We start from the raw sequence: 24,128 nt of genomic DNA, 5'->3' as shown, positions 1-24,128 counted from the left end.
AAAATGAAAAGCCAAGTCACAGAATGGGAGAAAATATTCTTAATATATAACTGAGAAAAGACAAAGAATATAATCTAAAAACATTTTATATATCGTTTTATATATATACAAAATAATCTAAAAATGTTTCATATATATATATAAAACAGGCGAGAAAAAGTCTAATGTCATGAAAAGCATAAACAAAAATCTACAAATATCAATGAGCCAGTTTCTCATTCATAGCAATTATTAAAACTGAGTTATCACCTGTGTCCGAGACGTTGGTTTTCCTTTGATATCTGTAGAATATTTGCCTTTATTACTAATACGTGCTGCCTGTTCTTTACAGAAATTTATATGTCTATCAGCTGCATTTTCATTAAATCTCCTCTGACAATATGGACACTGAATATAATCTATAACAGATAAAAACAGAAACAGATTAATAGCATAGTACTTGAAACAGACATCAAAAATCATAAGTTTCTATGCAGTCATTCAAGAAATATAAGCAATAACGTCTGATAAGCAAAAACTCCCATATCCTTATAACTATACAGCTTGACTTGTCTAAACTTAGTAAAGACTTAAAAAAAAAAAAGTCTGCTAGTACATGATGAATCCCAATTTTTTCCTAGCTTTGAATCAAATTTGTGAAGGAAAAAGAACAAAAGATAAATCCTTAGTACAAAAGAATAACAGAAAAAATGTTATTTCTTTTTTGCCTCTATGTTTTCATTTATATGTAGCAGACTAGTTAGAAAGTAATAACACATGACATTAAAACATTTTAAAATATGAGCTCATCTATTAAAATTTTTTATTTCATCTAATGGAAAACTCTCAAGAAATAGTTTACTCATCTTTAAAGTGGTATTTTCTCTTAAAAGTCCCAACAGATGGAAGAAGTGATTAAAATATATCTAACTGACATAATTCAAATTTAAGAAACAGCAAATGTTTCCAAGATAAAATATCTTTCCAAAATGCAAAGCATACTGTAAATTAAACTTCTTTCTAAATTAACCTAGAACCATATATTGTAGCATTGTAAAATAACTAAATGAGACATTGGGAATAAATGTAAAAATTTAGTAGTGTCAAAAAATAATCTTAATTTATTTCAACCGGTTTACTTTTTGACAGAGAGTTTGCCCTTTAGAATTTACATTCATCTGCAGCTCAGAAATTTGTCATGCTTACTACTGGAGTAGGTCTAAAACCTCTAACAACAATGAAATAAGTTGTTTTTGTCAGGCCCACAAGATTAAAAAAAACTTCTACAGCCCAATTGATCCTGAAGAACTGGTACCCTCTCACTCTCTGACATAAGAAATGAGAAATATTAGACATGAGAAATGCAGCTATATAGAGTACGACACAATATCTAAATACCTCCAAAGCAGAGAGAAAACTCAAGTTCATGAAGAAAATAAAGGTAGTATTAAAAAAGACCCATGATCAGTTGAAGCATCCCAGAAACATTCATTCATATAAGTTAATTACTAAAACTCTAGAACAGGGTTTCGAAAAGTATGACCCATGAGCCAAATCCAGCCTGCTTGTTGCCTGTCTTTGTAAATTAAGTTTTATGGAAACACAGCCATGCTCATTCATTTATATATTTTCTATGGCTTATTTGTTGCAACAGAAACCTTATGGCATACAAAACCTACGATACTTACTATCCAGTCCTTTATAGAAAGTTTGCTAATCTCTCTTCTATAATAAAATGCCAAAAACGATCATATCTAGATTTGCTAAAGAACTTTCTCTTTGCTAGAAAATAAATCCCAATCTAGAGTACTAACATAATATTAACATGGCTAACCTGTTAAATTAACAATCTCTTTAGGCTGCTCTAATAACAAATGTCAAAAGTGTCAACTTTGTCACCTTAAGTCTTTATGTATGTCAGTATCTCATACAGGGTTGTAAAAATCTTGCTTTGCTTTTGATAACAATGAATCAAGCAACTTTTTATCTGCTCAATGAAAAAAAATTTAACAACATACAAATTTCAGGCATAAATGTAGTATAGCCACATGAATTATAAATTTTAGAAAAATTGTAAGTTTTTCACCAATCCCACATGAGAAGATATCAAGGAACCAGGCAACATAATTATATGACTCCTATTCAATGACTACATTTCAATCTGCAGTGAGCATGGCTAAAATATTTCCTGGAGTGCTCACATTTAATAGTTACTATAATATTTTTTAAATATTATAATGCCTTGTGTTTAAAAAAAGTATTAAAATAAAAACACAATACACTTCTATGTTCCAAATTAACGTCCTTATAAGCCTACATGCCTAGATTACCACCACTGTTTTATACTAAAACATTTAAAGATTATACTTTATAAGACTCCACGATTATGTTAAGCTTAACAAGTTAAAATTTATAAAATCTCTATCATTATTTTCTTTCCACATGAACATTTCTGTCAACAATATTCCAGATACCAGGATCATAAGAAGGTGGAGGAGGAGGAGGAAGTTTGCCACCCTCTTTGAGGGCCTGATCAAGGCCTTTAGCTGCTCTTATGGTGGCAATGAATTCTTCATGTTTTCTTCTCCAATTAGATGGTTTCTTTGGTGGTTCTGGCTATAAGTAAATCAAGAAACAGTATCTTTTTAGTATATTGAAATAAAACATCAGAAAATTCCATACCATTTTAAATGTTCTCATATCAGGAGTCCTTAAATGATATCCTTCCCAAATTTATAATTTTAAAGAGAAACTTTATGCAACTGCACTGCAATTTTATATTCAATTTCTTAATGCAATTCTCATTGCAAAAGACACTGCTAAAGTGGCTTCTGTAGGTGTTACATCTATTTATTCTCCCACTAACACTGTTGCTGTGGTTGAATGTTCCCTTCAAAACTCATGTTAAAATGTAATTGCTATTATACAGTAGTAAGAGGTAGGATGTGTGAAAGCTGATTAAGTCATTACGGCTCCACCCTGATGATGGATTAATGCCATTATCCCAGTAGTAGATTAGTTATTATGGGAGTGGACTCCTGATAAAAGAGTAAGTTTGGCCCCCATTTTCTCTGTCTCACATGCATGTCTGCTCTCATGAGATTATACAGCAAGAAGTCCCTTACCAGATGCCAGTACTATGGTCCTGGACTTCCCAGCCTCCAGAACTGTGAGAAATACATTTCTTTTCTTTATAAATTACCCAGTTTGTGGTCTTCTATTATAGCAGCAGAAAAGAGACTAAGACAGTGTATTTCCCTGTTTTCCCACAGATCCTCCAACAGAGTATATTACCTGTTATTTGGGATTTGAACTGATTAGACATATGAAACATAGTCCTCACTCTGTGGATTTAATTGGATTTTCTCTTATAATGATTGCGAGTGAGCACCTTTTTATATTGTTAAGAACCATTTAATGTATTGCTTTTTCTGAGGATTATTTATATTCCTGGTCAACTTGTAGAGTTATTGGACTTTTACGCAAAAATTTCTAGTATTTTTCCTATAGGAAACTATTCCCTCCCTCCCACCAACAATCTGTCTTTTGACCTTGTCTATGTGTCATCTTGTAATATGCATAATTATTTTTTTAATTACAGTTTAATTTACTGATCTTTTATGGTCTCTGGATCTGCATTAGCCAGGCCCAACTTCATACCAAGGAAAAATAAATTTTTCCATGCTTACTTCTACAACTTTCACTTTCAATTAAAATTTTTAAAATATTTTATGCATGTGAAATTTATTCTGTTGTGTGGAGTAACAAATTGAATCAAATTTTCCTTTTTTTTTTTTAACATGGCTATGCAGTTGTCCTATCCTTTGATTCTCCCCCCACCCCCAACAGAATTGAAATAATGCCTTTATCATATACTAAATTCCCTTCTGAATTTGGGCCTATTACTGAACTTTCTCTTCTGTTCCATGGTTCTGATTATCCTGTGTTAGCACCAGTATTTTCAATATTGAGACTTTATATTTTAATACCTGATAGGGTAATCCAATTTTATTAAGCTTTTTCAATCTTTTTCTAGTTATTCATGTATATAATTTTTTCCATACAAACTTTTGAATCAACTTGTCTAATTTTTAAAAATTAAGAATCACATTTATAAACAACTTGACAAACTTAAAATTTTTATTAGGTTGAGTCTACCTCTACAAAAACGTGAGATATATTTCCATTTGAAAAACAGTTCATTTGCATCTTTCAGCAGTATTCTTTTTTCTTTGTGGAAGTCTTGTATCTTTATTATAAAGTTTATTCCTAAATATTTCATATTTTGTGTTGTTCTTCTACAGAAGGTCCTTTCCTCATTGTTGTCTCAAGAGTCTGTCTGTTGAGTATATGAAGTATAGTAATTTTTACATAGTAACCTTACAGCATTACTTCCGGTATATCTTATCTTCTAAAAACAATGGTTTTACTTAGTCATTTCAAATATCTATTGATAGAGTTTGGCAGTGTCCCCACCTAAATCTCATCTTGAATTGTAGCTCCCATAATCCCCATGTGTTGTGGTAGGTCCTCGGTGGGAGGTTATTGAATCATGGAGGCAGGTATTTCCTGTGCTGTTCTCATGACAGTGAATAAGTTTCATGAGATCTGATGGTTTTACAAAGGGCAGTTCCCCTGCACACACACTCTTGCCTGCCATCATGTAAGACATTCCTCTGATCCTCTTTTACCATCCACCATGATTGTGAAGCCTCCCAAGCAATGTGAAACTGTGAGCCCATTAAACCTCTTTTTCTTTATAAATTGCCCAGTCACAGGTATTTCTTCATAGCAGTATGAAAATTGACTTAAAAAATACAGTAAATTGGTACTGGTAGAGTGGGGTACTGCTATAAAGATAACCAAAAATGTAGAAGTGACTTTGGAACTGGTTAACAAGCAGAGGTTGAAACAGTTTGGAGGGCTCAGAAGACAGAAAAATGTGGGAAAGTTTGGAAGTTCCTAGAGACCTGGAGGGCTCAGAAGACAAGAAGATGTGGGGAAGTTTGGAACTTCCTGGAAACTTGTTGAATAACTTTGACCAAAATGCCAGTAGTGATATGACAATAAAGTCCAGGCTAAGGTGGTCTTAGATGGAAATAAAGAATTTCTTGGGAACGGGAGCAAAGGTAACTCTTGTTATGCTTTAGCAAAGAGACTAGCAGCATTTTGCTCTTGCCATAGATATCTGTGGCTTTGAACTTGAGAGATGATTTAGGTTATCTGGTGGAAGAAGTTTCTGGGAAGCAAAGCATTCAAGAGGAAGCAGAATATACAAGTTTGGAACATTTTGGGGAAAAATTCAAGTCTGCTGCAGAAATTTGCATAAGTAACAAGGAATAGAATGTTAATCACCAAAAAAATGAGAAAAATGTCTCCAGGGCATATCAGAGAGCTTCATGGCAGTCCCTCTCATCACAGGTGCCAAGGCCTAGGAAGGAAAAATGGTTTTTTGGGCCAGGTCCAGGGTACCCTGCTGTGTGCAGCCTAGGGACTTCGAGCCCAGCATCCCAGCTGCTCTAGGCGTGCCTTAAAGGGACCAATGTACAAGCTGGGCCATGGCTTCAGAGGTACAAGCCCCAAGCCCTGGCAGCTCCCACATGGTGTTCAGCCTGCAGGTGCACAGAAGTCAAGAGTTGAGGTTTGGGAACCTCTGCCTAGATATCAGAAGATGTATGGAAACATCTGGATGTCCAGGAAAAAGTTTGCTGCAGGGGTGGGGCCCTCATGGAGAACCTCTACTAGGGCACTGGAGAAGAAAAATGTGGGACTGGAGTCCCCAGAGGCCCCCATTGGGGCACTGCCTAGTGGAACTGTGAGAAGAGGGCCACCAACTTCCAGATCCCAGAATGATAGATCCATTGACAGCTCGTACTTTGTGCCTGGAAAAGCTGCAGACACTTAATGTCAGCCCAAGAAAGCAGCCGTGGGGAGAGGGCTGTACCCTGCAAAGCCACAGGGGCAGAGCTGTCCAAGGCCATGAGAGCCCACCTTTTGCACCAGCATGACCTGGATGTGAGACATGGAGTCAAAGGGAATCATTTGGAGCTTTAAGGTTTAATGACTGTCCTATTGGATTTCAGACTTTCATGGGGCCTGTAGCCCCTTTGTTTTGGCCAATTCCTCCCATTTAGAATGAATGTATTCACCAATGCCTGTATCCCTATTGTATCCAGGAAGTAACTAACTCGCTTTTGATTTTAGAGGCTCATATGCAGAAGGGACCTGCCATGTTTCAGATGAGACTTTGGACTGTGGACTTTAGAGTTAATGCTGAAATGAGTTAAGACTTTGGGGGACTGTTGGGAAGGCATAATTGGTTTTGAAATGTGAGGACATGAAATTTGGAAGTAGCCAGGGACAGAATGATACGGTTTGGCTGTGTCACCATACAAATCTCACCTTGAATTGTAGTTCTAATAATTCCCATATGTGGGAGGGACCTGTTGGTAGGTAACTGAACATGAGGGCAGGTTTTTCCTATGCTCTTCTCATGATAGTGAATAAGTCTTGCAAGATCTGATAGTTTTTATTTAAAAAGGGTAGTTCCCCTGCACACGTGCTCTTATCTGCCACCATGTAAGATGTGCATCTCTTCCTTCTTCACCTTCCACCATGATGTGAAGCCTCCCCAGCCACATGGAACTACTAGTCCATTAAACCTCTTTTTCTTTATAAATTATCCAGTCTCTGGTATTTCTTAATAGAAGTAGGAAAATGGACTAATACATCTATGCATCTAATTTCTTCTTCTTATCTAACTGTATCAGCTGGCACTTACTATATTCCTTGATTTTAATGGGACTGCCTCCAGTGTCTTTCCACTATACATGATGCTGGCTCACATGCTACAGAAATTTATTTTGTGATATTATTGAGATACTCAACTATTCCTATTATGTCTGTATTTTTAAAGTAAAGAATTATGTGTTAAATCCACAAAGTCAAAAGATGGTACTTGAAAAGATGGCTGGGTGTGGTGGCTCATGCCTATAATCTCAACACTTTGGGAAGTGAAAACAGGAGAATCACCTGTGGCCAGGAGTTCAAGACCAGCCTGGTCAACATAGTGAGATCCCTGTCTCTTACAAAAAAAAAAGGAAAAAAGAGAAGACAAATTATGAAGGAATGAAAAATACACAAATATGAGAGAGAAAAGAAGATATTATAAAGAAATTTTATGCCCATAAATTTGGTAAGACAAAATGGGCAATGTCCTTAGAAAACACAACAAACAGATACCAGAATATAAATTCATAATAGTCATATTTATTTCAAAAAATATTTTCCTTCCCACAAAGAAACCTCCTGGCTCAGCTGCCTTTAACTTTTAATTTTTGTAGACATATAAGGAAAAACTAGCATCAATATTACACAAACTCTTTTAGAGAACAGAAAACAAAGAAACAACTTTCCAAATAGTGTTTGGAGAGCAGCAAAAACTTTGACAAAAAGAACTACAGATCTACTTCTCTCATGAATATAGATGCAAACATCTTAAATGTCGGCAAATTTAGATGTTTGAGATTACTGTTTAAAGTTTCTTATTTTATAGCAAAATATCTGATCACCACATTTTCTGCTCCACAATGATTATTAATCATCTAATAAGTTTTGCTCTTCTTTTCCAAATTTATTCTCATGGTATTCTTTTATCAATTCTGAGTTAATACATTTTCTATTATGCATCACTTCCATTATTCATTTCTACTATTCAGCATGGATTTCCTGATACAGTTATTTGGAAGAATTTTTAGGGAGAACAGGCTCAGGGTAGCTATACAAACCAGCAGCTCTCCTCTCCGTTGCAACAGATACAGACTAGTTCCTGTAAATAAGGCTTCTTGGTGTGATTATACCCTGCTTTCCTCAGATCCTATGGGAATCACTTCGAAAAAAGGACATGGCCTTTTAGGTTAGGCCCCTCATCTTCAGAAAAGGCATTTTCATTAGTGTTTTTTAAGGGCCTCTGCCGCTAAGCCTCCTCAACTATCTGTTCCTACTCCCACCATTCTCTCCTTCCTGGCTTTTGTACAATTTCAGCCTTGCTCATTCCAGCTGGTAGCTATCCAAATTCCTACAGTTCCTCCCAGTTTCTGCCTTTGCTGTACTAAACAAGAGATAAATACACTGTTTGATAAGATCTCTCACCTTTAAGGAATCACTTTTAAGATGAGGAAACTCCTCACCTTTAAGGTAGCAGATTTCCAGAATCTAGCCACAGGCCCCCAAGCAATTTCGTGTACCTCCTCTTATGGGTAATTTCTCCTGGATTTCAACTGCTTTGGACAGTCCTTATGGGTAATCTGTGAATTATGCCTACCTTTTATTTCTCCAAAAATGAAGTTTGTAGTTCCTTTGCCCCACTCTGCTATTGAGTTTGTAGGATTTTCTTGATACAGGTAAATATATTAAGAACTATACTTAACAGCAATCAAATCTTCTAAGACACTGCTTCTCAAACTTTAATGTGCATATGACTCACCAAAGATTTCTTAAAATGATTCTAATTCAGTACCTTTGGGAGGAGACTGAGATTTTGTATGTCTAACAAGTTCCCAAATACTGCTGATATTACTGCTCTATGGGCCATAGTTTTAGGTAACAAGGCAACAAACCACTTAATACAAAGTAATGGTTTTTACTTTGCTTTTTTCAAGAATTCAATTTTTAAGTTTACAACCCCAATTCCTTATAAAAGAAATAGGATGACTAACATTCAATGAAATCGCCATGGATAATCTTATGTAATCCCTACAATAATCATTCATGATAAAGATAAATACTACTACTATCACCAGCTTACAGTGAACAGAAGCATAATTACATTAACTAACTTGCCCAGAATAGCATGGTATGTAGCAAAGTGAAGGTTAAATTCAGACAGTCTGACTCTTGAGCCAAGTTTAACACCCACTATATTATGCTGCCTCCAAAGATTTGGCAATTTTATCTACTAAAGCAAATTAAAGCTAATATAGGTAGCAGATAACTAAGAAAAACTTCATATATTGATTTATGTACCTTATTTAAACTTCATCACCCTTACTTTAAATGTTCACAGTAAAAAACAAAAATGAATATCGAATTTTTCTATCATCAAATGATTTTATTAGTAAGATTAATTTCTCCATAGAAAAATGTTCTTATACCACTGGAAGAAGTTATTACCATTAACAGTAGGGTTTTGTTTCAAAAACCTATCCAATCAGGTACTTAGCTTAGACCACTTCAATGAAATGATGCCTAACAACTATGCTGAATAAAGTATTTATGTAATTTATTCTTAGCAATACACAGTCGGCCCTTACTACCCATGGGTTCCACATTCGTGGCTTGTGCATCCATGGATTCAACAATGAATCAAAAACATTCAGGAAAAGAAAAATTAAAAATAACCATATAACAATAAAAAGTAATATAAAGACACAATTCAACAACTATTTATATAGCATTAAATTATAAGTAATCTAGACATAATTTAAAGTATATGGGAGGATGTGCATAAGTTACATGCAAATACTATGCCATAAGGAATTTGTGTATTCACAGATACTGGTATCAGAGGCGGGTCCTGGAACCAATCTCCTACAGATACCAAGGGATTACTATAATATATAACAGATATTAAGGAGAGATTATCAGAATAATTTCATAGCTTTGGTTTCAAGAAAGAAAATAAGGCGACAATAACTATATGTGGACACTGAACAACTGATAAAACATTTCCTTAGAAACATAATATAGATTACAAATCTTGCCAGTCAATAATTCAAGATAAGCAGCATCTATTATGCTAAAATGTCTATAAATAATTGCTTAACTTTCTGCATTAGAGATTATCATAATGGTAGAAGAGTAATAAGTCAAAACTTAAGTTATATCTAAAGTTTTAAATAATGAAAAGAATGTGGGGCAGCAATTGGCTCTCCAATGCTATAAAAATCTCACTGTAGGTAGGCATGGTGGCTCACGCTGTTAATCCCAGCACTTTGGGAGGCCGAAGTGGGTGGCTCACGAGGTCAGAAGTTCAAGACCAGCTAGCCAAGATGGTGAAACCTCATCTCTACTATAAATACAAAAATTAGCCAGGCACAGTGGCAGGTGCCTATAATCCCAGCTACTCAGGAGGTTGAGGCACGAGAATTGCTTGAACCTGGGCAGCAGAGGTTGCAGTGAGCCGAGATCATGCCACTGCACGCCAGCCTGGGAAATAGAGTGAGACTCCTTCTCAAAAAAAACAAAAAAAAAAACAAAAAAAAAACCTCACTGTAATTGATGGAGACAGCACCTTGGTCTCTCCTTTGAAGAGTTTAAAAGTTTATTTAAAATAAAATTTGTTTTATAAGCTTCTGATAATTTCTAAGCTGAACATATAACACAGAGTTGTATTTATTCTTTAATCTTAATGTAGCAGATAATTGTGTTTATTCTTAATGTAACAGATAATTTTAATATTTTTCAACACACGTAAGGTTCATACTGTTCAAAAGGTTATATAGTTACCCTTGGTTTGAGAGGTTTTACTGTTGGAATATCCGTTCCTTCAGCTCTCTGTCTACTAGAATCAAAAGTCTTCCGTTTTTTAGTGGCAGTTTTCTGGCAAATGGGTCCATGTTTCTTCTGTTAAGATGAAGAAATGCAGCCTATCATTTTCTTTTCTACGGAAGGTAAGACTATAGAACTTTATTTACATTGAAACCAGTTTAAAACTCTGAGACCAACTGAAGAATCTGAATGCAAAATAAATAAATAAGATACACCTTGCCTTAACCAAAAGTTAAGTTTTAAAACATATACATAATGCATGCTCTAAGTTACCTTTCTCACTAAAAGAAATTATAAAAACTCTTCCAACATTTTATTATTTAATACTCTTCTCCTAGTTTGTACATTAGAAATGTCAGAAGTGTATGAACCAGAGCAACTCCATCTTCAACAGGAGCTGGGTAAAATGAAGCTGAAACCTACAGGGCTGCATTCCTAGACTGTTAAGGCATTCTAAGTCACAGGATAAGACAGGAGGTCAGCACCAAATACAGGTCATAAAGACCCTGGGCAGGCTGCAGTAAAGGAGCTGGCCAAAACCCACCAAAACCAAAATTGTGACAAGAGTGACCTCTATACTCCCACCAGCGCCTTGACCATTTATAAATGTCATGGCAACATCAGGAAGTTACCCTATATGGTCTAAAAAAGGAGAGGCACGAATAATCCACCCCTTGTTTAGCATATCATCAAGAAATAACCATAAAAATGCCCAACCAGAAGCACTAGGGGCTGCTCTGTCTATGCAGTAGCCATTCTTTCATTCCTTCACTTTCTTAATAAACTTGCTTTCACTTTGCACTGCCAATGTGCCCTAAATCATTTCATGCACAAAATCCAAAAACCCTCTCTTAGGGTCTGGATTGGGACCCCTTTTCTGTAACATATTTCTCTGTCCTGTAACACTAAGAATAAGAAAGAGTAGCAAAGTCAAAGACACTACAGTGAAAAAGAAAGAAAAAGTCTTTACTAAATACCTAAGCATAGATACTAGAAAAAGAAAATGAAAAGAATACATTAGTTTGAGGATTACAAAAGTTTAACATGAGTAGTAATTTGGATTCCTAAAGTTAACATAACAGTAATATGCTAACATAAATTTAACACAAAATAATAGGACAGGTGGTCTGATTTGTGTCTTTCCCGCACACTAAACTGAAACTCAAACTTTGCAGCTTTCTTCACCTAGGATTTGTCTTGAGCTATCTAGTGTTCCACTACTCTTACAGGTTTTCTTTTTTTTTTAAATAGAGTTGTCAATTCATTCATTCATTAATTCAGTTTAGGGACAATAGAGTGGAAGTTGTCTTAAATGACCTCCATTGAACCAACTGGATAAACATTCTCCCTCCACTATATTAAGCATGATGACTGATGACACTGTTACACTAAACACACTTTTTTCTTTTGTATTTTGATAAACACTGAAGAAGGTAGAACTGTCAAACTTTCTCTGGGGAAAAACAAAACCTCAAAACTGGCTTATTTGGTGTCTTGGAGCCTCTTAGGCTTTCAGTATACAATTAGTAATCAAATGCTTTACATGCTTATTTTCAGTTTTCATTTCAACAAACAAGCATTTTAATTACAGCTTTTAAGTATTTAATAAAAAATGAGGATAGCAGATGATTATTTAGTGGATTCATATGCATATGTTCCTCATTGAGTTATGTATGTCAAGTGTATGTGGTGCTAGTTTCCCAACATGGTGACTGATGATAACATGTAGTTGTTTTAACGATAACATCAGTCAGTTAAATACTACATGAGGGCCAAAAAAGGCTTTCTTTTTTTTTTTTGCCATGAAATTTGGATGAAAACTCTGAAAAATAATAAAGTGATGAGAAAAAAAATCATTGAATGTGTGGGCAAGATGTTTTTAAAAGAGTACAAAAAAGCCATCACTGTTTAAAAGGTACCTACAATCAGGACACTTTGGATCATTAATTCCTCACTTTGCTTTAAAGAAACAAACTAGAAATAGTAAGAGGATGCACAGTAGACTGTGGCAGAACTTTAATGAGCAAATCCATATTCAAAGAAAAATTATGTGACATCAAAGTATTAATAAATGTTTATCTATGCTTGAGGTTAAAATGCATAAGGTACATAAGCATAATTTTTATTATTCCCTATTTCGTTAGCTGATTTTTATTAAGATTAGTTAAAGTGCTTTTATTTATATTTACTAAGTAGCTAACATATCTAAAGAATTCATAATAAGTTTTAGGTGTACTTTTATATTGAAAAAACTTTTTATTTGAAATATTTCAAACATAAATAAGAACTGACAAAAAAGGATAATTAACTCCCATTTACTATTCATCACCCAGCTTCAACAATTACCAACAGTTTGGCAATTTTGTTTCATTTATCCCTACTTTTTTCCTGAAGTACTATAAAGCAAATCCCAGATATTACACTATTTTGTATCTGTAAATAATTACTTATTTCTAAGGTACTGTTTTGTGTGATTTTGTTTGTTTTTGGTAAAAGTCTCATAAAACCAGGAATAACTTTAAACTTTAATAGAATAGTTCTGAAGACCGAACTCTGAAGAAAAGAAAGAATTCTGGAAGAATGACATAGCTGAAATCAAGACACTTGAACAAAGAATATTACCCATTAACTCTTCAAAAACTATTCCACCTAAGTTCTTTCCATAAGAATTAACCAGAATTACTGAACAATTACAGATCTGTAAAACCGTAAAGGTACAAAATCAGTCTACTCACTAATGCTACTGGAAAGAATGTTCTTCCGCAAATCTTGCAAGGTAACAATTCTCCAACTTGGACAACACTTCCATTCTCTAAAACAGGAAAGAATGTAATAAATAATTTCTGTAGCTTAAAATTGTGAAACTTCACATTTTAATGTTTTCTCTTAGTTTTATATGTAAATTATCAGTTTTTTTTGTGAAAAATGTTTTACTGCATTTTTAAACAAGCAAAATTATCTGTTAAAATAAGCATAATACTTAGCTGTCAGTGGTGAAAAGTTCAGGACACATATTTATGATTTAAAGATATCCAAACTGGTATTGTTGGAAATATCTAGTTTGCTTGTAATTATTTTAGGCAAATCAATCTGTCGTATTCTCTTAACCTATAGGCTATCTCTATTGTAAATTACTACATTTTAAGAACAAAATTTATCTTATTAATTTCCAAGGTATGAAGAAATACCATTAGTGATCAGTTCAGTGACTTCCTTAGACGATTTGAAGAATCTAGAATAAAAGGAATCTTGTTCTATTTATCATCTGACAATAGAAAGTATAAGCCTATTAAGATTAAGATCTGCCAGGCGAGGTGGCTCATGCCCATAATCCCAGCACTTTGGGAGGCCAAAGCAGGTGGATCACCTGAGGTCAGGAGTTCGAGACCAGCCTGGCCAACATGGTGAAACCCCGTATCTACTAAAAATACAAAAATTAGCCCAGCATGGTGGTGGGTGCCTTTAATCCCAGCTACTCAGGAGGGTAAGGCAGAAGAATCACTTGAATGTGGGTGGCGGAGGTTACAGTGAGCCGAGATCGTGCCACTGCAGACCAGCCTGGGCGACAGACCCAGACTCCGTCTCAAAAAAAAAAAAAAAACAAAGATTAAGGTCACCTAGTTATACAAACTGTATGTAGTATATGAATTATTATTTTACACATATAATACTTATATTAAGAGTCAGTGGACTAGTAAATGGAGATATTCTGACCTTACAAACAAAATTAAATAAAGAGGTAGCATAGCTACAACTTTCACTCAATTATTAATAAAATTAATATAACCATCATGTACCTGGATACAACAAATGTTATTACTAAAAAGATAGTTTCTTTTTTAAGAAACTACATTATTTGTGATTCTACAGAATTCATTTTATCATTTTCTTTCCAAATATCAAACAAACTTTTCATACCTGTAATTTCCAAAAATTAATCTTAAACATGCAACATTTTCCCCATATTTTCTGCTGAATATTTTAGAGATGTTAAAACTCTTTTATCACATGAAAGACAAATAAAAAAACATTTTCCTTTAGAATTAACAAACTAATTTTTAAAAGTACAATTACGACTCCATATAACCTGGTCCAAGACATTTAGTGAGTTCACAGAGAACTAAACAGGCAAATCAAAATAGATATTGGTAAGAATGCATTCAAATACAGTAACAGAAGAACTGTTTTGTTTTCTCATTTTCCTATTACTCCACTGCCCTATTTGACTGGTGGATAGTGACAAACTGTCATTTCAGATGGATGCAATGCTGCACAGTGGCAGTTAAGCAGTAAACATTACAAAAGCAAAACTAAGATTTGTCTGATTTGTCCTTCTGCAATACCAGGAGCTGAGTTATTTAGGGAGAACAATCTCATTTATCGAAATCACTTAAGTCCACTAAAACTCCAGAGTTACTAAATGGAAACCACTAGGTTCATTCAGATAAGAATGTCTTCAAAATGATGGTCTACATAACATCACATGCTAACTATTAAACTTGCTTACAGTTTTCATGTTTTCCTTTAAATACTAAGCAATGATTTTAAAATTCATCAATACAAAATATTAAAAAGCACCATATATTAAACTTGCTTAAAAGTATATATGAGTATATATTTGTTAAACAGATGACAAAGCAAAATCTTATAAAATTATTGAGAAAAATAAATTCAGCACATGGAAAAACTATGTACTAAGCATGCATTAAGTAATATTAACACAAGAAAAGAATAACAATTATTCCTCTCGGAAAGCTAACATAATCTATATCATTTACTTAATAAATAGATCTAAGAACCAAATCATCGATTTTTATACAAAAAATTAAAACAGCAACCAGAATATTATGATATACTAAAATCCAGTTCTTGAAATTAATTTCCACAAGTTATCAAACATGCTTAAAATGTTTTTTATAAAAGTTATCAGTAAAAGGCACAAAAAGATACAATAGCATTTTAAAAGACTGATACTTTGAGATAATTCAAAAGCAATTATCCCCCCAAAAAATATTTTTGGAAAAGAATGTCATCACTTCACCCAAAATAAAGATATATATAACATATATATAAATTTATAATATCCTCTAATATTAGCTGGTCATAGAGCATAGCACTATAATTCACAAAATATGGCATTTGCATGTGTGCTGATGTCAAGACCTACTGAGGGAACTTCTACCCAGTAACAAGGTAACAATTCTCCAATTTGGACAATGCTTTCATTCTCTAAAACAGAATACCATCTCACACCAGTTAGAATGGCAATCATTAGAAAGTCAGGAAACAACAGATGCTGGTGAGTATGTAGAGAAATAGGAATGCTTTTACACTGTTGGTGGGAGTGTAAATTAGTTCAACCATTGTAGAAGTCAGTGTGGTGATTCTACAAGGATCTAGAACCAGAAATACCACTTGACCTAGCAATCACATTACTGGTATATACCAAAAGGATTATAAATCATTCTACTATAAAGACACATGCATACAAGTGTTTACTGCAGCACTATTTACAATAGCAAAGACTTGGAACCAACCCAAATACCAATCAGTGATAGGCTGGACAAAGAAAATGTGGCACATATACACCATGAAAGATTATGCAGCCATATAAAAGAATGAGTTCATGTCCTTTACAGGGACATGGATGAAGCTGGAAACCATCATTCTCAGCAAACTAACACAGGAGCAGAAAATCAAACACTGCATGTTCTCACTCATAAGTGGGAGTGAGTGAGAATACATGAACACAGGGAGGGGAATAGCACACACTGGGACCTGTCATGGGGAAGGGGGCAAGGGGAGGGAGAGCATTAGGACAAATATCTAATGCATGCGGAGCTTAAAACCTAGATGACAGGTTGATGGGTACTGCAAACAACCATGGCACATGTATACCTATGTAACAAAGCTGTACGTCTGCACATGTAACCCAGAACTTAAAGTAAAATAAAAAATAAAAAAAACAAATAATTTCTATAGCTTAAATTATGAAACTACACATTGTAATGTTTTCTCTAAGTTTCATTGGTAAGTTGTCAGTTCTTGTAAAAAAAATTTCTTACTACATTTTGAAGTAAGCAAAATTATCAACTAAAATGGGCTTAAGAGTTATCAGTGGGCAAAAAGACCACAATAAACAAAGAATAGTCATAATTTAAGGATAACCAAGCTGATTAGTTGGAAATACCTAGTTTTCTTGTAATTATTTTAAGAAAATCAATTTGTCATATTCTCTTAATTTAAAGGCTATCTCTATGGTAGAATACTAAAGCTTAAAAACAAAACTAATCTTTAACTTACTAACTAATCTCTAACTTACTAACAAAACTAATCTCTAACTTACTAACTTACTCTAACTTACTCTAACTAACTTACTAATCTCTAAAGCATGAAGAAATACTGCTAGTAATCAGTTCAGTGACTTACTGAGTTGATGTGACGAGTCCAGAGCAAAAAAAATCATTTTCTCTTTATCACTAGATATTAGAAAGTATAATGCTATAAGGTAAATTAATCTAACTGCATGTATTATTTGAATCGTTAATTATTTTATATATGTAATAATTATATTAAGATTAATTTGACCAAGAAATTAAAATATTCTGACCTCACAGGCATAACTAAATAATAAAAGTGGCTACACCTTTCACTAAATTAAAATTAAAATAATCATCATGTGCCTGGATATAAATTTTATTACTAAAATAATTGTTTAAAAAAACATATTAATGGAACCTTCTACCCAGATCATTATAAATACCTTCAGCCTCAGAGTCAAAAGCCATATTTTGCTCTAATTAAATTCATTAAAAGACATGACAGTGTAGGTGAAAAAGCAGTGAATTTGTCTTATATTATCTAACTTCAAGTCCCCAGCTCTGTCACTGAGCACTATGAATCCCCAGGCAAGATATTTAAGCTCTCTAAGGTTTAGATTTTCTTACATAAAATAAGGAATTTAAGTTAAATGACATATGGCCCCCTTTTATCTATAACATACTGTAATTTAACAAAATCTACCTTAAGACCACATTAGTAAGAAAAGTACATGGAAGACATCTTTCTTACAGATTTTTTAAAAATAAAGTTCATGTATAAGAATGATTAAACCAGTTGCAGATGGTAGAATGAACGCTTCAGGTAGTAAATACCATGCTGAGGAATTAACTTCCACTTATCTACATAGATAACTAAGAACCTGAAAGGACCTACTCCTTGTTAGAAAAGCCTTTAAGACATGAATTAGAAGGAAATATATTACTAATCACACAGGCAGACTCAATTTAACATCTGTTAAATGAGGCAAATGAGGCTAATATCTGCTCAATTTACCTTAAAAGTTCAGAGGATCAACTATTACATATAAAAATGCTTCATAACCTACAGAAATAAAAAATTCTACTTTCCAAGGCATTCAAGTAAACTCCACTAACCTTTCCTACATGGCAAAAAGTAGCAAATTTTGCATCTTATAAAAATACAAGAGAGATATGATATTCAGAGGGGTGAATATTATACCAGAGAGCATATACTGTTAAAATAAGCACTCAAGGTGATGGATAGAACCAAGTCAATAAAATACTTTAATATTCTAGAACTCTTAAGATGCCAATCTCTCCTTACAAAATTCATCTGGTACACACTGTTGATTCTGTTATGCGTTGCTTATATTTTGCAACTTCAAAACCTGCATGATGATAAGACTTGAAATGGTACCTTTACCTAATACTGTAAGTGATGAGAAATAATGATTTTATTTAAAATAGTTGTGACATTTTAAAATGCATACATTTAAGAACTATGATAGAACAACTTTTAAATAAATCTTGGAAGTTAAGAACAATTCTGGCCTACCTTGTGGCAGGTCTGTCTCCTTACTGCTGGTAAATCTTATATTCCATCACCACCCATTTGACTCCAACCTCTAATACTCAATGAACCTATCTTTTGAAGGCACAAAATACGTGATACCACTTTCTTCCCAATATCCTTTCCAAAATTGAATTACTTTCAGATCAATATTCTCTAGTATCTCACAAGATTTACCCTTTTCAGCTCATCCTAGAAGAGTTTTTGTCTTTCCCTAATCAGTGCCTATCCTACTTACACAACCTCATTTTTCACAGCATTTTAGTCATCTTTCACCTTTCTTTTTAGTGAAAGAAATCATCTTTCACTAGCACATTTTAGTGCTCTAGTTTGGCAAAACTGCTGCCTAAACAACCAACTCTGGACTTTAAAACACTCAAGTTCCCTCTTTAACCATAGAATTCTAACTTCCACCTTTCTCTAAGTTACTATCTTGATCTCAGAGCGACTTGCTTTTCTTAATAAGCTAATTCCTGGCTGTACTTCCCTTCCTACCCAGTCTGAATATGACCCGTATTTATACTACAAATTACTCTCGAATCCCTTGCTTCATGGCCAAATGTTTGGAAAATGGTAGATTAAACTAAGTTAAATGGGTTCTCTTAGAGCAGATTTCCTTAGTCTTAAAAAAGAGAAAGAGAGAGAAAGAGAGAGAGACTGACTTAGTATGTTGTTATTTCCCCAAATTTATTTTATCAGAAATCCTTTGTACTCCTAAGACCAGTGTCCTCCACCAGTGTCCTAAGGAGCACATTTTTTGAAACACTAACTTACATTTTCTGCTTAGTCCTTCCCTACCTCTCATTTACTCACTGTCTGAATTGCAAGCAGGCTTTATCAGGCCAACCACTGTATTGAAATAAATCCATTCTACCAGACACAGTGGCTCACGCCTATAATCCCAGCACCTTGGGAGGACAAGGCAGGTGGATCACCTGAGGTCGGGAGTTTGAGACCAGCCTGACCAACATGGAGAAACCCCATCTCTACTAAAAATACAAAATTAGCTGGGTTTGGTGGCACATGCCTGTAATCCCACCTACTCAGGAGGCTGAGGCAGGAGAATCGCTTCAACCCGGAGGGCAGAGTTTGTGGTGAGCCGAGATCACGGCATTGCTCTCTAGCCTGGGCAACAAGAGCAAAACTCTTGTCTCAAAAAAAAAAAAAAAAGAAAAGAAAAGAAATACATCCATTCCTTGATTCAGTAAGTATTTGTTCAGCACCTAGCATGAGGCAGAAACTGTTCTAGGAGGCAGGGATATAAGGATGATAAAAAACAAAGACTCTGATCTTATAGAGTTTTCACTGATCTAATAGGGAAAAAAATAAATAAAAACAAATATATAAAATAGTACATGGTGATAAGCACAATTAAGATAAAATGAGTAAGGGCAGAAGAGATGGTCATAATGCTGTCTTGGAGAAGTATGGATAATCAGGAAAAGTTTGTCTAATAAGGAGACAATAAAGACTTTAAAAAGGAATTACCATGAATTTACTAATTGTCAAATCTGAAGGCCTCTTTTGAATCCCCATCCTACCAGGCCTTTCTACAGTCTGAGGCACTGCTGATGAATCCCTTTCACCTTTAAAGTCCTTTCTTTCTTGGCTTCAATATTTCTTTCTCTCCTCCCAAGCATACTATGTTTTACCTATACTGGATCTGTTAACATGCTTTTTTGTGATTTTCCTCATTTAACAAACACACATACTGAGACGGCCTCCTATGCATCAGGCATTTAGTTAAGTGCTTTACATATATATTACATAATTTAATACTTAATATAATTTAGGTAGTTACATATTTAATAGCTCAATTTTTTTCACAGCAGAGAAAATTAAGGTTCAGATTAAGTAAACTCCCCAAATCATAGAGCTAAAAAGAAACAAAGCAAGGATTCAAACACAGTCCTCTCCAATATACTGTCTATTAAAATATTTGGCAACTAATTCAGTACTACAAAGCAATAAATGCTAGATAAATAAAGATGAAGAATTATTCAGTAAACTAGTATACATTTATACTAGAAAAAGATAAACAAAACATTCTTTCTTTCTTTCTTTCTTTCTTTTTTTAAAGATGGGGTTTCACCATGATGGCCAGGCTGGTCTTGAACTCCTGACCTCAGGTGATCCAACCACCTCGGCCTCCCAAAGTGCTAGGATTACAGGCGTGAGCCACCACGCCCAGCCAATGAAACAGAAATTTTGATGAGACATGACTGTCTTTAAACCAAGAGCTACACTGAAGAGCAATTAGTCTTCCAATCAAGTTTTAGAGGGCAGTACTAAGATCTAGTAAGTCAACAATCCATAAGAGGAACAGACAGTCTGATCTCAGTCACAATTTTTATAAGCATTTATCAGGGTTATGAAGGGAATGACAATACTATATACAAAGATAAAATCTGCTTAGATTTTACCATCTCTTCATTTTACAAATAAAAAAAGCTTATAAGAGATTGGAACTCTCCCAAGTCTAGAACTACCTCTATTATTCTTAGATTTGTAGGGCTCAACTTTTAGATGAAAAGGAATTAAGCTTTGCTAAAATTACCCACACAATTTAGAGTTGCTCAGATATTGATTATACAAAAACATAAATAACTTATACTTGGTTTCAAAGTATAGTGTTTGAGCCTAATACCTCATCTATTGACTGAATATACAAGAAGCATAAAGACCCATAAGATCAAAAGTAATATAAATGGTATATGATTACACACAAATAATGTAAAAGTTATAAAAAAGAGTAAGATCATCTTCAATAGAATTTTTCAAGAGTCCATATATTTTCTAGTTTTACAGCCAAGATTAATGTCTGGTAACTGGTTTCAACTAGAAACATATCTAATGCCAGAATACAATATTTACTCAATTACTCTGACACATTAAGCAAACTTTTGACTATTTCTTACTGGATACTGCAATATAATATTTATTAGACATCTTCAAAATACTAGACCTTAACTTCTCTATGTTTATAGAATGAAAGCATAGATGAATGAATTAATGAATGGTAACCTTAAGACTCAGAGTTTGCTATCTGCAAAGTGTGATCTCTTAGGGGAGGGAGAGCGGAGGAGGAGAAAGGGGAGAAAGACACCTTCCTAACTTCCAAAAGAAAACTCTCAGAGCTTTTATTAAATTGAACCACTTGAAGTTACCAAAATTCAACTGTTTTGCCCTACATAATTGAGGGCAATTTCACATATTTCAACCCAATTTATCATAATTAAACACATTATAGTTAATGATACCATCTTATTTTGTGTAAAAAAAAAATCAAAAAGAGCAAGCACTATTTTTTTTTCTTTTTTTTTGAGACGGAGTTTTGCTCTTGTTACCCACGGTGGAGTGCAATGGCGCGATCATGGCTCGCTGCAACCTCCGCCTCCTGGGTTCAAGCAATTCTCCTGCCTCAGCCTCCCAAGTAGCTGGGACTATGGGCGCGCGCCATCACGCCCAGCTAATTTTATATTTTTAGTAGAGACGGGGTTTCACCACGTTGACCAGGATGGTCTCGATCTCTTGACCTCGTGATCCACCCGCCTCGGCCTCCCAAAGTGCTGGGATTATAGGCGTGAGCCACCGCGCCCGGCCAGAGCAAGCACTATTAACATCATATACTGGGCCCATAAAACATGCCTATAAATACAGAATCCACCTATTTGTTCTCCTATGCAACTGATTATCCTTATAGGTTTCCACTACATTTTAAAAGCATTCCTAGTAAGGTTTCAATAGTAATATCTTAGCACTGTTAAAATGTAAGGTTCACTGAAACGTAGGTTCAATGAGAGTAAAGCTTTATCGTTTTTATTCTTTGCTGCATCCTAGAACCTAAAAAGATGCCCATAATAGACATTTATTTAACAGCATATATTTATTGAGTACCTACTTTGTGTCAGACATTGTTTTAGGTGCTTAACATACATACATAAGCAAAAATCAGATGATGATCTTTTTCTGAATAACAAATGTTGAATAAAATAAAAATCTGCAAACTGTTCAAAAACACTTTATAGATAATATATAATAAAACCTTATATTATGTATAATGATAATCTTAAAGGAATTACAGAACCCATGCTCCAATCCACTGTGCTTTAATCCCACCAAGATACAAAAGTATCTTGAAACTAAAAAATACTGTACTATCATTACAATTCTTTATTTTATGGAAACTTTAATTATCTTCCAAAAACATGTAAGCAAAAAAGACCTTCATAGCATACTGTAGCTGTCCACAAATGGAAAATTATCAGAATTATTTATTTATCATTTTCAAGGTGTTTACTAGGAGAGCTTAACCTCAGAGCAAAAGCACGAAATAAACTCCTTATGTTACTACATTTGCTTTTCGGTGAACTTAGATGACTGAAAAAGTTACCGGTTACCACTTTTCACTTCATCACACAATGTACAATATTTTACTCTCTGACATGCAACAATACACAAGACTCAACGCTTCTGCTCATTCTTAATTCCAACTGAATCCATGTAAATTAGCAGACGGGGTCGGGGGGTGCTAAGTCAAGACAACAGGATATTAATTCTGTAGGTTTGTTCTTCACCATAACAAATAAAAAAATCTTGTAACTGTTATTGCCAGTGCTAGTTATTGTGGGGTTTTTTCTTCCTTTGTTTTTAGGCGAATGCTTTCATTACACAGGATAAAATGGGTAAAGAGAATAGAGAAAAAGTGAAAGAACTGGGAACAAAGCAAAATCTGGAGTCACGGTTACAGCACAAAGATAAACCCAAAGATAAGGAACCAATACAGGCTCTTCCTCACACAGCGGTCGTGAAGAAGCTATCAAATCCTTCTGGTAATCTATTGTACCGGCTTTAAAGCTGGCCAGTGACACTTCCTTAGGAGATGCTCTGACATCCCTCCGACAGAAGGCTGTCGGAATGTAAAAAACGGTTACCTAGGGAAATTGGCCATGGAAGGTGTCAGGAGCTCGAGGCTGGAGACACACCCCGGGGCTCCAGCACAAATTGGCCTGGCGATGTTAAGGCCGTGGACAATAATGGATAGAGTCCAGTCTGCAAGGAAAACAAAATCTGGCCAGAGACTGGGATCACTAAAAGGGCACTCAGAAGTCAGGCAAGATCAGAAAATTATAGGAAGAGACGTGCAGGCGTGTTGCCAGAGGCAGGAACGGGCTCCGGGCGGACAAGCCCAGCTGAAGACCGTCTGAGGCGGGGCAGCCTGGGAGCGTTCGCTCCACCGCATCTGGGCTGGCCGGCTGCCTTCGGCCCCAGCCTCCAGGGACGCGGTGGGAACGTGGCGGAGACCGCCGCTTCAAGCTTGCCCTTGCCTCCCTGCTACTGGTGTCCAGGGACCCCAGCTGCTCCGGGCCTGCTCTAGCCGCCCTGCCCGCATCCCTTCCTCTCCTCACCTTCCAGTCCCTCCATTGCGCCGCCACCTCTAGCTCAGCGAGACTCCTTCTGCAGCGCCCGCCACCGCCCAACTCTGGCTGTAGCAACCTAGCCGCACCTCCCACCCGCTAATATCCCGAGCTCCTATTGGTTCCGGCGCTGCGGGGCGTGGCTCCGTGGGGGCGAGGCCGCAGTGGTGGCGCGGCTCCTGCGTTTTCTGCCTACCTCGCTGGGTCTCTCGAGGTTACCCTCCAGGGAGCCGCGAACCGCTTCAGGTTGCCTTCTGCGGCGCAAAGGCGCCTTTGTTCAACTCCAACCTTGTTTTCCCTCATACTTTATCC

General features: G+C 35.3%; 1 protein-coding gene across 2 annotated transcripts in view; it reads right to left on the bottom strand.

Annotated features, from left to right (window-relative positions):
- Window positions 1–23,895, bottom strand: part of ZC2HC1A (zinc finger C2HC-type containing 1A) — a 47,205-nt gene extending 23,310 nt beyond the window's left edge. For both annotated transcript variants that reach the window (XM_064384288.1, XM_012450928.2), the window contains exons 1-5: window positions 23,808–23,895; window positions 13,263–13,339; window positions 10,486–10,602; window positions 2,454–2,595; window positions 250–398 (exon numbers count right to left, since the gene is read on the bottom strand). In XM_064384288.1, coding sequence (XP_064240358.1) covers window positions 250–398; window positions 2,454–2,595; window positions 10,486–10,602; window positions 13,263–13,339; window positions 23,808–23,823 — 501 coding nt within the window. In that variant the 5' untranslated portion in view covers window positions 23,824–23,895. The remainder of the gene's footprint in view (window positions 1–249; window positions 399–2,453; window positions 2,596–10,485; window positions 10,603–13,262; window positions 13,340–23,807) is intronic.
- Between the last annotated feature and the right edge of the window lie 233 nt (window positions 23,896–24,128).

This window comes from Aotus nancymaae, unplaced genomic scaffold, assembly GCF_030222135.1.
Source record: "Aotus nancymaae isolate 86718 unplaced genomic scaffold, 86718_ANA_hifiasm-v0.15.2.pri h1tg000036l, whole genome shotgun sequence".
NCBI classification, from domain to species: Eukaryota; Metazoa; Chordata; class Mammalia; order Primates; family Aotidae; genus Aotus; species Aotus nancymaae.
This window is presented reverse-complemented; position numbering and strand designations above follow the sequence as displayed.